The sequence below is a fragment of the Cetorhinus maximus genome, chromosome 3, assembly GCF_964194155.1.
Source record: "Cetorhinus maximus chromosome 3, sCetMax3.hap1.1, whole genome shotgun sequence".
In the NCBI taxonomy this organism is placed as follows: Eukaryota; Metazoa; Chordata; class Chondrichthyes; order Lamniformes; family Cetorhinidae; genus Cetorhinus; species Cetorhinus maximus.
In genome coordinates this window covers 201,998,019-202,012,918 of record NC_135881.1, presented here as the reverse complement: position 1 = coordinate 202,012,918, position 14,900 = coordinate 201,998,019, and the positions used below count along the sequence as shown (strand labels likewise).

The following is a 14,900-nucleotide window of genomic DNA, read 5'->3' as shown; positions in this document are numbered from 1 at the left end:
CCGTGGAATGTATTTAGATTCCTGAGGAAAGCTTTAACTCTTGGACAGCAAAGCTCCAGAATATCAAAATAACATTCCAATTTAGATTGTTCAATACAGAGATGACATTTACATGGCCCTAGCAGCAATAGAACCATTGTATTTCCAGATCCCTTTGAGCACCTCTGCTTTTGCCTGTTATTACAGCTTTAAATTACATCCTTTGACAGGTATTTATCCACCTCTTTTTTTTTAACAGTTTGAATTGACACCGTGTTAATTGCTTTTGCTGAGAGTCTGTTGCCACATAAGAAAAGGGACAATAGTTGGAAAACAGCGTCATTTTATTATAGACATGCAAAAGACAGTCCATGCATCTGAAAAATCCATCATTTGTAACAGATGGAGCCAATACTGCTTACTATCAACTTTCAATAAATGTTCCAAAATGCTTTACAGTGTAAGAATATTAAGAAATTTAGTAAAATCCCAATAAACCTGTATAAAAAACAGATACTGATACGTTTCAAGGCGACATGCTGTAATGCAAAGTAGTCCATCGTGTAAAAATCTGTCAACAGTACAACAGGTTAGGAGAATGCAGGCCTGGTGGCTACACATGCAAAATATTTTCTCTCATTCATTTTAAAAGTCACTGAGACGTGCTATGCATCATAATTTGTACTGGGTAAAAGGTCGCTAAAGTATTACGGTGCAAGTGTTCGGGAAGACTCGTAGTCCGACAGACATTTTGGCGGAATTGCTTTTCCATTGTAATAATCCACCACTTGGTTCGGGACTTCAGCAAGGACACTCTTTGCCAGAGCAGCAGGAGATGCCTGCAAAGAAAAGAAGCAGATTAATGCCCTGTCCACTTTAGGAATTAAAGGGGATTGGTGGCCTGAATTTTCCCAGCCTCACAAGAAGCTGCCTCCTTGCGCTTTTCCTGGAGGTGGGTTTGCCGCGGTGATAGCAGTCCACCCTTCACCAACGGGAAGACCATTAAGATATTTAAGAAATCGATTAGTGTTTATTTTACCAGAATTACAGAATTGTTGCAGCACAGAAGGAGTCCATTTGGCCCTTTCTGTCTGTATCTCTGAATGAGATATGCACCTTGTGCCACTCCCCCACCTTCTTCCTGTAGCCTTGCACATTCTTCCTTTTTAAATAATAATCCCATTCCATCTTGAATGCTTCGATTGAACCTGTCTCCACCACCCACTCAGGCAGTGCATTCCAGACCTTAACCACTTGCCGTGTGACAAACTTTCTCCTCCTGTCCCCATTGCTCCTTTTGCCAATCTGTGCCCTCTCGTTGTTGATCCCGCCACCAGTGGAAACAGTTTATCCCTACCTACTCCGTACCACAGCAATGGCATCTTCTGAAGGGGTGGCATGGACCCCCTGCTGTGTCAGCACCGCCCGCAACTCAGAGGACGAGGTGGCTTCACAGCGGGAGGCTGGAGGTGCGATTGGTTTGAACTTGCAAAAAAAAAAACAAGAAAATGGCAAGGCTGCTATCTCCCTGGGTCAGAGACTTTTCATTGCTTCAGCATCTCCTGGTGATTGATGCCTCCCAACATTGCTGGGACTGATTCAGTGGCAGGTGGTCCCTTTGTTAAGGTGCCGCCTCCATTGAGTTCCTGCCACTCCCGCTGCTTGGATCTAGACAGTGCTCTCACGGGGAGATGGCGAAGGCTGCTGGCTGCTCCAGCGCTGGGTGACCAACTGTCCTGTATGTTTAGGGATGGTCCCCATTTTTGAATGCTTCTCCCACGTGAAAGTAAACCAGTGAGAAACATAAAAATGGGCTGTAAAGGCTTCTTACAGGTATGTAAAAAGGAAAAGATTCACAAAGACAAATGTGGGCTTGCTACAAGCAGAGACAGGAGAATTTATAATGGGGAATAAGGAAATGGCAGAGAAACTGAAGAAATACTTTGTGTCCGTCTTCATGGAGGAAGATACAAAAAAATTCCTCCCAGGAATACTTGAGAACCAAGGGGCTAGCAGGAATGAGGAACTGAAAGAAATTATTATTAGTAAAAAAAAAAGTAGTACTGGAGAAATTAATGGGACTTAAAGTGGATAAATGCACTGGACCTGATGATCTACATTCCAGAGTGTTGAAAGAGGGTGGCTGTAGAGATGGTGGATGTGATGGTGGTCATCTTCCAAAATTCTATAGATTCTGCAGATTAGGAGGTAGCAAATGTAAACCCACTATTTAAGAAAGGAGGGAGAGAGAAAACAGGGATCTACAGTCCTGTTAGCCTGATATCAATGGTGGGGAAAATTCTGGAATCTATTATAAAGGATGTGATAACTGAACACTTAGAAAATAATGGTAGAATTAGGCAGAGCCAACATGGATTTATGAAAGGAAAATCATGTTTGACAAACCTGTTAAGAATTTTTGGGGGTGTAACTAGCAGAATGTATAAGGGGGAACCTGAGGGTATGGTCTATTTGGATTTGCGGAAGGCATTGGCTAATCCCACACAGGAGATTAGTAAGCAAACTTAGAGCACATGGGCTAGGGGTTAATATACTGGCATGAATTGAGAACAGGCAGAAAACAGAGAGTAGGAATAAATGGGTCATTCTCAGGTTGGCAGGCGGTGTCTAGTGGGGTACCGCAAGGATCAGTACTTGGGCCCCAGCTATTCACAAACTATATCAATGTTTTGGATGTGGGGACCAAATTTAATATTTCCAAGTTTGCTGAAGACACAAAACAAGGCGAGAATGTGAGATGTGAGGAGGATGCAAAGTGGCTTCAAGGAGATTTGGACAGGCTAAGTGAGTAGGAAACAACATGGCAGATGGAATATAATGTGGAAAAATGTGAAGTTATCCAGTTTGGTAGGAAGAACAGAAATGCAGAGTATTTCTTAAATGGTGAGAGATTGGGAAGTGTTGATGTCCAAAGGGACCTGGATGTCCTTGTTCAAAGGTCACTGAAAGCTAACATGCAGGTGCAGCAAACAATTAGGAAGGGAAATGGTATGTTGGCCTTTATTGTAAGAGGATTTGAGTACTGAAGTGGAGAAGTCTTGCTGAAATTGTATGCAGCCTTGGTGGAACCGCATCTGGAGAATTGTCTACATTTTTAGTCTCCTTACCCAAGGAAGGATATACTGGCCATAGAGGGACTGCACAAAGGTTCACCAGACTAAACCTGGCATGCTGGGATTGTCCTATGTAGAGAGATTGAGGAGACTGGGTCTGTATTCTCTAGAGTTTAGAAGAATGTGAGGTGATCTCATTGAAGCATACAAAATTCTTACAGGGCTCGTTGGGGTAGATTCAGGAAGGATATTTCCTCTGGCTGTGGGGAGGTCTAGAACCAGGGGGCACCATCTCAGAAAAAGAGGTCGGTCGTTTAGGCCTGAGATGAGGAGGAATTTCTTCACTCAGATGATGGTGAATCTTTGGAATTCTCTACCCAGAGGGCTGTAGAGGCTCAGTCATTGAGTATGTTCAAGACAGAGGTCGATAGATTTCTAGATATTAAAGGTATCCAGTGATATGCAGATAATGCAGGGAAAATGATGTTGAGGTAGGTCAGCCATGATCTAGTTGAATCGTGGTGCAGGCTCAAGGGGCCAAATGGCCTACTCCTCCTAGTTCTTATGTGCTTTATGTCTCTTAAGGGACTCATTTTGTCCCTCATTTCTAGGACAGCCTGTGGGAGACAGAGCCTGGAAGTCACCGGCAACCAACCCCACCCTACTCTTATGGTCATCAGCAACCTCCCACCCCATCCCCTGGCCCCACGGCCGAAGTGTCCTTTTTATTTCATAAGAGTTGGTCACCCTGAATGGATCAGTCAAATTCCTGCCTCCTGCACCCACCCGTTCTTCCTAATTAGATGGCAAGTGCGCAGGCTGGTTCCCAGAAGATTCCATCGGTGGGCGCACTGCTGCAACGAGTGGGGTTGGGATCTGGGAATGGTCCCTGATGCTCAAAATTGTTCAAAGTGCAGAAGATTTCAGCCATTGTATTAGGGGAAAATTCTAGAAGAGGGAAGGAGACTTCCAGTGTGAAACAATGCCTTGCCCCCTGCCCCATCCCCACAGTTTAGGTAATACAGCAAAACCATTTACATTTTTTCGGAGGAATTCTAAACGTTGGGTTTTCTCATGACTGCTTCACACAAACCCAACACTTCGGGTGTGGCAAAGGAACGAGCAGCTAATATTAATCCTGGTTCCTTAAGTAACTGGCTTCTCTTCCAGTCAGTACTGATTAAACCAAGTTTTCATGCAGTCCAAATGAATGAGGTTTTTTGAAATTTTACATGGATCAATTCACAGTGAAACCCATTGTGAAATTAAAAGCGTCATTGATTGCTTGAGGTCGATAGCGAAGACAATGCTAATCCCAGGCAGCAGAGACCTTAATACAAACTAATTCTCTGGAGCTCCTCAGAAATGAACCAGATGTTTATGTCAACCGAATGGCTTTTTTTTTATTGACACGTCTCCAGTGTAATAAAGAGATTGGTCACATTTGCATTTTTCTTCTGAATAGGAGAGATCTTCAATAATTTTGGTGTATTACATAATTGAGTGGAGTTCTTTACCATGAAACCTCTCCCCCTTCAGAAATGATTCCCTTTTAATTTCGTACAGTAGCTGTGAAATTTTAGCCCGGATTTTGCGGTAGCGGTGACGGTGAAACTGTCGGCATTCCCCGCCGTCGTTTCTCTGAAACTGACGGCAGCTTCTGGGACCCGCACCTGTAAGAGTTAAACACAGAAATCCAGAAGGTGCTGTCAGTGATTCTAAGTGTCTTCAGAGGGTGTGCTGTTGAAAATCCCTCAGTGTGCAATCAGTTAGAAATCTACTGAACTGATGAAAATTTCCTCTTTTATGCTATTAGTTTTGCTGTAAAACCCTTACAGAATAAATTATTTGTTATGGGGATTAACTGGATTTTTAAGTGGGTACTAAGTTCGTAGTTACTGCAGAACGGCATCTCTGGCCCTGAAAAACTAATTTTATAATTGAAAAGGGGAAATCCATGCCACGGAGATCGCTCGATCTCTTCTGACCACTGATGCCAGTGTAACTAATTTCAATTGCCACATTTGATTTTTTTTTAATTCCATCATGGGGGTGTGGGCATTGCTAGCAAGGCCAACATTTGTTCCCGGTCCCTAATTGAAAATGAACGGCTTGCTAGGCAGTTAAGGGTCAACCACATTGCTGTGGGTCTGGAGTCAAATGTCGGCCTATCCAGGTAAGGATGGCAGGTTTCCTTCGCGAACCAGATGGGTTTTTACAACAATCTATGATAGTTGTCATAGTCACTGTTCATGATGGCTGGCTTTGTATTCCAGATTCATTAAATAATTGAATGCAAATTCTATGAGGTGCTGTGGTGGGATTTGAACCAATGCCCACAGAGCGTGGACCTCTGGGTTATAATCCAGTGATATTACCACTATGCCACTGCCTCCCCCAATTACATGATGCCCAGTTCCCAGTATAACCTCCCATTTCTCTGAGGGAGAAACTCTCATGTCCTGTGAGTGTGGAGGAAGAATCAGAGAAACCCTAGGAAAACAGCATAAAATGACATATCCCTGTGCCTTTAAAGCCCTGAGCTGAGATTGCAGCTGAATAATGGAAACAGCTAAACTAGAGTTCTGCTTGTAGACCTATGCAACTTCTTAACCTTTGCAATGTCCAATCACTACAGGAAATAATCTAAGCTGCCTTTATACTGACTGACTCGTGAATAAGCATGGCATTTTTCTGACTGACTGTGTTACAATACATGGTATAACTATATAACCCTTCAAGCACCATCTGCCCTGCATATGGCAGAGTCCATAGATCATATATTGGGCTTATCAGCCATCTTGGAAAATAGCAAGCTGGAGTGGAAGCAAGTCATTGCTTCAAGTTATTGCGGAAAATAAAAGCTCACGGTATAGGGGGTAACATATTGGCATGGATAGAAGATCGGCTGTTTAACGGGAAGCAGGGAGTAGGCACAAATGGGTCTTTTCAGGTGGGCAGGATGTAACGAGCGGTGTGTCACAGGGTTCAGTGCTAGGACCTCAACTGTTTACAATTTATATAAATGACTTGGATGATGGGATGGATGGGATGGTTTCCAAATTTGCGGATGATACCAAGATAGGTAAGTTGCGAAGAGGACATATGGAAGCTAGGAAAAGATATAGATAGCTTAAGTGAGTGGGCAAAAAACCTGGCAAATGGAGTATAAGGTGAGAAAATGTGAAATTGTCCATTTTGGCAGGAAGAATAAAAGAGAAGCATATTACCTAAATGGTGAGAGAATGCAGAGCTCTGAGATGCAGAGGGATCTGGGTGTGCTAGTGCATGAATCACAAAAACCTAGTATGTAGATACAGCAAGTAATTAGGAAAGCTAATAGAATGTTATCATTTATTGCGAGGAGAATTGAATACAAAAATAGGGAGATTTTGTTTCAGTTATACAGAGCACTAGTGAGACCACGTCTGGAGTACTGTGTACAGTATTGGTCACCTTATTTAAGGAAGGATGTAAATGCGTTGGAAGCAGTTCAGAGAAGGTTTACCAGACTAATACCTGGAATGGTGAGGCTAGTCTTGTATCCACTGGAGTTTAGAAGAGTAAGAGGCGACTTGATTGAAACATATAAGATCCTCAGAGGTCTTGACAGGGCGGATGTGGAGAGGATGTTTCCTCTTGTGGGAGAATCTAGAACTAGGGGTTACTGTTCAAAAATAGGGGATCATCCATTTAAAACGGAGATGAGGCTAAAATTTTTCTGAGGGTCGTGAGTCTTTGGAACTCTCTTCCTGAAAAGGCGGTAGAAGCAGAGTCTTTGAATATTTTTAAGGCTGAGGTGGATAGATTATTGGTAAGCAAGAGGGTGATAGGTTATCGGGGGATAGGCAGGATGCAGATTTGAAGTTACTATTAGATCAGCCATGATCTTATTAAATGGTGGAGCAGGCTCAAGGGACCAAATGGCCTACTCCTGCTCCTAATTCATATATTCGTATCCCGAGGGACTGCCTAAGAAGAAGGATGACCATATTATAAAACAAAAATAAAAATACCTGGAAAAACTCAGCGGGTCTGGCAGCATTGGCGGAGAGGAACACAGTTAACGTTTCGAGTCCGGATGACTATATTATTCATATTTTTATGGTAATTAAAAAAAGATCTTTCAATGATCAGTGTGTTTGTGCCTGTGCTTAAGTGGTTTCATTGTTTCTGGCTACAGTATAGTATACACAGGCTTAGTACTGTCAAGTATTTCTGAGTCTCACACAAATATTTATTTCTGTCTAGTAGGCCAAAGTTAATTAAAATTTGTTTGAGATTTGATTGCTGCTGCACAAAGGAAAGTTTCATGTGGTAATTGTTTGACGAGCTGAGCAGTTGTCACAGTTAATTAGCAATTTCCATTACTACTCCTTGTTAACATTGCGAAGCGCAACACAGCATAACACTGACCAGACTTCCCAGCATGTCACTGTTACAATCGATAGCCTTTCAGTGTGTTTGTCCATGATGTAGCAACAGTGCGGAGCTCAATGCTCCTCAATATTGGTCTATATCGGCTGCTGGCAATGAATAGAAGGAACTCAAGGTAGTAAAGTAACTTACTGCAGACATCAGAATCACTGGTGGCATGGGAGTGATATCAAGATCATTTGAGGGATTGAAATAACTACCAGAATCATGGAATGGTTATTGGACAGAAGGAGGCCATTCGGACCATTGTGCCTGTGCTGGCTCTCTGTAAGAGCTACTCAGCTTATCCCACTCCCCTGCCTTTTCCCATAACCCAGCACTTTCTTTTCTTTTTGAATAATTATCCCATTTTCTTCTGAAAGACACAATTGACCCTGCTTCCACCACACTCTCAGGCAGCCCATTCCAAATTCTAACCACTTGCTGTGTAAAAAAACTCTTCCTCACGTCGCCATTGCCTCTTTTGCCAATTGCCTTAAATCAGAGTCCTCTGTTTCCCAACTCTTCTGCCAATGGGAACAGTTTCCCCCTGTCTAATCTGTCCAGACCCCTCGTGACTTTGAACACCTTTATCAAATCTCCTCTCAACCTTCTCATCTCCAAGGAGAACAGAACCCAACTTCTTCAATCTATTCATACAAATGGAGTTCCTCAACCCTGAAACCATTCTTATGAGTCTTTTCCACACGCTCACTAAATCCTTCATATCCTTCCTAAAGTGTGATGCCAAGAACTGGACAAAATACTCTTGTTGAGGCCAAGCCATTGTACTCAAGGTCATTTGAGCTTCACTGTCACAGATTCTGACATCCATTTGTTTCTGTACACATGCACAAGATTGTGCATTCCTGTAACCCCCTCCCCAAAAAAAACCTGATACGTCCAGCCCCACCATGTTATTTAACACATGCTAATCTCCTAAAATGGGTAATGCAATGTTCTACTGTTATCTTCAAAGCAAAGGAAGGGATTGAATGGTGACACGTATTAACAACTGCCCCTTCCAACCACTGGATCAAGACTAATGCAATACATTTATATCGTCAATAATTTCCTCGTGATGAGGAATGGCCCTTGCTCTGATAACAGTGACTGCGTCCACGTGTAAAGGCCTGCACATGTGTCAGATTCGTGCAAGACTCTCAATGCAAAAGCTTGAAAGTACCATGTAACCTACAAAGCAATGTGCCTCACTTTCTCTCCATTCTACCATGGCCCAAGCAACTGAGTACCTACTTGCACGACTCGATAACAAAACAAAGTGAAATAAAGGAGATTTGGCTCTGCAGTTCAATATGAACTCACACTAAATTATTCCTGTCAATGAATGAATCTATGGAGGTCATGACTGCAGGAACTTAGGGGTTTCTGTTCACATATTGGAAATAAGGCATGTTGCCAGGAGAGAATAGAGGGAGAACAGAGCAGACACTGGTTGCAAATGTGGTCCTCACCTTAATTAGCACAAAAAATAGGATCTAGAAACATAAGAAATGAGAATTAAGAACTAGGAATCGGAGTAGGCCATTCAGCCCGGTGGGGCTGCTCCACCATTCAATACAATCGTGGCTGACCTTGGGCTTCAAATCCATTTACCGGCCTGCTCTCCATATCCCCTAATTTCCTGAGAGAGACCAAAAATCTGTCTATCCCAGCCTCAATGATGGAGCCTCCACTACCCTCTGCGGTGGAGAATTCCAAAGATTCACCACCCTCTGAGTGAAGAGATTTCTCCTCATCTGAGTCCCAAATGATCGGTCCCTTTTCCTGTGACCGTGCCCCCGTGTTCTATATTCCCCAGCCAGGGAAACAAGCTCCCAGGGCTTGGGATTTTCCAGCCCCAACACCGGCGGGCTGTTAAAGGTCAATGGCTCTCCAAATCCTTCCCCTCCTGCCTGCGACGACGCCCACCAGTGTCGGAGCTGGAAAATCCCGCTCTCAATGTCAAGCGCATTCAGGATGTTAGATGTTTCAATGAGATCGCCTCTCATTCTTCCAAACCCATGAGAGTTTAGGCCCAATTGACTACGAAAATGAGTCATACCCTTAATTCCAAACTGTCAAAGAACACGCCCCTTGAAAACTACACTGGAATAACAGCGATTGGCAAATAAAGTGTCAGGAGGCTGGACAATCTTTTAAAATATTTACACAGTAGCTGGGGGTGCTTCAGCTCAGAAAGCTCAGCTTTGCTTTGTCCTGAATAGACCCATTCGAAGCAGGGGAGAGGGTGGCATAGTGGTATTGTTACTAGACTGGGTAGTCCGTAAACCCAGGGGTAGTACTCAGGGGACCACGGCAGATGGTGGAATTTGAGTCCAATAAAAATACCGGGAATTACAAGTCTAATGATGACCGTGAAACCATTGCCGATTGTTGTAAAAACCCATCTGGTTCACTAATCTGCCGTCCCTGCCTGGTCTGGGCCACGTGTGACTCCAGATCCACAGCAATGTGGTTGACTCTTAGTAGCCTGCTGAACAAGGGTCAATAAGATTGAAAGAGTGCAGAGAAGATTTACTAGGATGTTGCCGGGTCTTAAGGAGTTGAGTTACAGGGAAAGATTAAACAGGTTGGGACTTTATTCCTTGGAGCGTAGAAGAATGAGAGGAGATTTGATAGAAGTTTACAAAATTGTGAGGGGTATAGACAGAGTAAATGCGAGTAGGTTCTTTCCACTTAGATTAGGAGAAATAAACACGAGAGGACATGGCTTTAGGGTGAAAGGGGAAAGGTTTAGGGGGAACATTAGGGGGAACTTCTTCACTCAGAAAGTGGTGAGAGTGTGGAACGAGCTACCATTTGACGTGGTAAATGCGGGCTCACTCTTAAGTTTTAAGAATAAATTAGATAGATACATGGATGGGAGAGGTCTGGAGGGTTATGGACTAGGTGCAGGTCAATGGGACTAGCGGAATAATATTTTGGCACAGACTCCACCTGATTGGCAGGATCTCTGGCCGGGTTTTTCTGGTCCTGCCAGTGGTGGGCATCATCGCGGGTGGGACAGGATGAGTGGCCAAAAGCCAACTGACTCTCCAAATTTTCTGTCACGCCCACGATGCTGCCTGCCGCCGGCCAGACTGGAAATTCCCTACCCACTGTTTCTGCTGATCTGTAATTTTAATGCCCCCTGGTCTTGGTAGTTTGTGTTGGACTCATTAACCCAAGCAAACCAGAATCCCACGGTGTGCACATGGTTTTAATGGAACTTGAACCCAGGCTCACTCTGGCAGGTGAGGCTGCTGCAGGGCAAGTTTAAAGACTCTGGGCCTTCTGCTGCCCTGTGTTGCCTGCCTTCCCCAGACCTGCCTCATCCCCCAGTTCCACGGCCATGAGGGTCTGCAAGAACCCCTCTCCTTCCAGGGTTCCCCTGCTGCCAGCAGTCCCACGCTAATTCAATCTTCTACCAGAAACGGCCGACATTTGGCTGATAAAATCTACCAGGCCATTGACTCGTACTCCTGCTCGGCATTGATGTTTTCTCCCATTGCCAGATGCTGCACGAGGCTTGGACCCCCACCGAGGTTCACCGCCACACCCGCTCCTGTTGTCTCTGTCCTCCTGGCTGTCCTCAGAAGCTGCTGAATTCGACACAGGCCGGTCACGTTCTGCCCGCCTGACAAACAGGCACACACGTGGAGCTGGATTTCCCTGGCCTCGTGGAGAGGGCCTTGGAGGCGGGAGGCCTCATGGAAAGTAGCCGGGGGGAGGGGGGAGCTTCATTGGGACGGCCGGGCGCTCCACTGAGGTGAGCCCTCACCTAGGGGCCATTTTGCATCTGCACCGGTATTATTCATTTATTTTATTCATTCGTTCACGAGGCGTGGGCATCCACTGGCTGGGCCGGCATTTATTGCCCATCCCTAGTTGCCCTTGAGAAGGTGGTGGTGAGCTGCCTTCTTGAACCACTGCAGCCATGGTGGCTCGCTTGCTGTGTGCAGAGAGGCTCCGTGCTCCATCGACGGGGCCCCGGAGATGAAAGACCACAGCCTTGTCTGCGAATATGCCTGCGGAGCTGTTTCCCCTCCATCTCAATGGCCCCACTGCCTGAGGCCTCCTTCATTTCTAACTCCTACGGAGGCAGTGAGAGTGCCCTTGTCTCGCCTGCCTCGCAGCAGCCACCTTTCCCCGGCGGAGCTGATGGTCTGCCATCGCGGCGGTCCCTTCTGGTTGAGCCGGCAGCCAGCAGGAATCCAGTCCGCCATCCCCAATAGGATGCCGAGCATGGAGGTGGCCAATTAGGAAGCTGTCTCTAGGAAGGCTGTGCCAGAGGTCTCAGGACCTCCAGATGGGCCTGACATGGAGTTCCGGCACCCATTGGAAAATCCAGCGGGGTGAGCGAGAAAGAGAGCGAGAGAGAGAGAGATGGATTATGATTCTCGACCCGCAACTGCGTGGTTTTCATCTGCAGTGAAAAACCATGCAGGAATGGTGGGAGTAAGGGTTATGCGTTAGACGCCTCACCAGCTTTGAACAGTCCTCTTTGCCAATGGGTCGGCCTCCTGCCCGTCACCATCCGCCCTAGGGTGCTCCCACAACACCTGCTCCCGACATCCTGCTCGGAGCCACTGAAATCCTTGCCCTCCGGTGAGGCCAGCTGCCCGGCAGCACCTACCGAGCACTTGGCGACCTGCCTGAGTCCTGCTGGTGAGGGTCGAACATGACGGTGAATTCAGCCTTTGAAATCTGGCTCCAGGCGTGTGAGGGTGGCCATTCTGCCAATGTCACACCCATTACGGACAGCAGATAAATATAGACCACCTTTTGAATGTAAACAGCTACATGTGGAACTGTAATAAGTGTGAGACAGAGAAAAAATGGGACGGAGAGAAAGTGTGAACATGTGCTTGTTTATCCATGTGGGGTAAAGCTGCAAACAATCTGCACACAGCAAGGATTCACAAACAGCAAAGAGATAAATAACCAGATATCCTGTTTTTGCCGGTTAAGCATTATGGGATTTATGACAGTGTCTTAATTTAACATTTTATTTGAAAGACAGAGAATAGTGAGTGTACTGGGCTCTTAATTCTCTTGTAATTCTGACTTTAAAGCACTTCTCTCATTATAATCTTCTGTTAATCAATGAGGCAGATGTTAATCAATGTCATTACAGCTCCACATTTAATTGCCATCTGCAATATTTCATTTTGCTGACACTATAGTTCCTACACTCATTAAAATCTTGCGCCGGTGGGAATATGTCAACTTGCCTTAGTGTGGGTTAGTACTGGGGTCTTGTAGAGGTATTTCAACCAATAAGTTTGACTAACTGAACATCAAATCACAGATCATTGACCATTAGACAACAGGCCACTGATCTTTCAACCGGTCAAATCACCGAACCATCTCAGTAGTGTCATTTGTGGAGGTTCACTCTATCAGAGAAAGCCACTCTGTGGCTAACAGCCACCATGCCAGTTCCTTTCCTACCTCTACAGAAACCACTAGAATCTATAACGTCATAAACGCAGAAACAAATTAAATTTTTCCATAAATTAAGTTCCAACAATCCACACCTCCATAGATATGACTCTCGCTGTACAAAGGAGTCAATCTTGAAGAAAGGGAAGACTCAGTCACTTATCTAACCAGCATGTCTCTTTGTGCTTGAGCTTCTCTTGAGGACAATTACAATGCAAAACACTGAACAGCACTGCAAAATTAGAAACTAATTTTTTAAAACATTAAATTCACATTAAAAATACTCCACTTCAGTTACAGGCCAAAATAATGTAATTGAAAACATTTCTGCAAAGATTCCTTCGACCACACCTTCCAAACACGTGACCTCTATCATCTAGAAGAACAAGGGCAGCAGAGGCATGGGATTACCACCAACTGTAAGCTCCCCTCAAAGCCACTCACCATCATGACTTGAAACAATATCACCGTTCCTTCACTGTCGCTGGTTCAGAACCCTGGAACTCCCTCCCTAACTGCACTGTGGGTGTAGTTACACCACATGGACTGCAGCGGCTCAAGATGACAGCTCACCAGCACCTTCTCAAGGGCAATTAGGGATGGGCAATAAATGCTGGCCTTGCCAGCAATGCCCACATGTCATGAATGAATCAAAAAACACTACACCTTAATATATATCTGGTGGGGGTGTTGTGTTGTGTTGTGCGGGGGTGGGCGGGGGCGGGTGCAAACCCGATCGGCGCCCCTGATCGGGTCTGCGCCGCCATTTTACGTGGGTGGGCCAATTAAGGCCCGCCCAGCGTGATGCTCACCCGGAAGCGCTGAACGCTCCCTGTGTGGGGGCGGGGTGGAATTCCATGAATCAGGAGTGCGAAAGAGCGCAGAAATCTCCCTGAGTCACCTCAGATCTGTTTAAGGTTTTAAAATTTAAATAAAGTAATTTAAAACTTTTAAAACATGTCCCCTCATGTGACACTGGGACATGTCAAAGAATTATTTTTAAGATTATTGAATTTTAAAACACGTCATGAAACCTCATCCCGCCCGTGGATGAGGTTTCATGAAAAATGCGAAGGCCGCCTGGGCTCTTCGCCTGCCCCCCCGCCAACCTTAAGGCTGGACGGGCAGTTCATTTAATTGCTTAAATTAGTTTTTAACAGGCCTTAATAGGCCTTTGGCTGCGCGCCTGGCAAACTGGAAACCTAAATGACGCGCGGTGACGTCGGGACACCCACCTGATGTCACCGCGCATTGTTTTACGCGTCGGCGAGCGGGCCCCACCTCTGCTCGCCGACCAGAGAACTCAGCCCCTGATCCCAAACATTCTGGACTGGAGAAATTACAGGGTATTCATTCCCTAGGCCTATAGACTTGCTCATAAGAGAGACATGTTGCCAAAGCGTTTCCTCTTGAATTTATCAGGACAAGTGTAAGAATGTCAAATTTCAAATGATCAGTGCTTGGACAGTGGTTGCTGAACAATCCTGAGTGCGCTAATAACTACACCAGTTTAAAATAATCAGTCGAGCTCAAATTGTGGCTCATTGGCGCTGGGAAGAAGCAACATGCATTCAAATGCAGGGACCCGTTCTTTGCAAACAAAAGGACACGTTTAAGCCTTGCACCTTTTTTGAATTACCCGGGAGCTTGGGGAGCCAATGCTTCCTTGTTGCATGTTCCATGGCAACGCCTCTGCCAATCATAGTCAACCTGTCACCCAATCAGCACCCTTTTCAACTATTTGAAATTTGGCATTCTTGTGTTTGTCCTGATGAGTGCAAAATGAAAAGCTTCAGCATCACGTCTCTCTTTTCAGCAACATTAAAGTTCTGCACTACCAAGCTACTGTTACTGTGGTTTCCCGAAGACAGCATTAAAACTTTTTACAAGCTTCAGTGGGACCCTCCAGCCACTAATTGGCCAATTCGGGGAAAATCACTGCCAGATGATTCCTCCGACATAGTGTGGGGTCAGGACCCCCAT

The 14,900-nt window shown here is 45.3% G+C and overlaps 1 protein-coding gene across 1 annotated transcript in view; it reads right to left on the bottom strand.

Annotated features, from left to right (window-relative positions):
- Positions 1 to 305: 305 nt before the first annotated feature.
- LOC144679203 (copine-4) overlaps positions 306 to 14,900 on the bottom strand; it is a 124,015-nt gene continuing 109,420 nt past the window's right edge. The window contains exon 12 of the mRNA XM_078539628.1: positions 306 to 818. Coding sequence (XP_078395754.1) covers positions 687 to 818 — 132 coding nt within the window. The 3' untranslated portion in view covers positions 306 to 686. The remainder of the gene's footprint in view (positions 819 to 14,900) is intronic.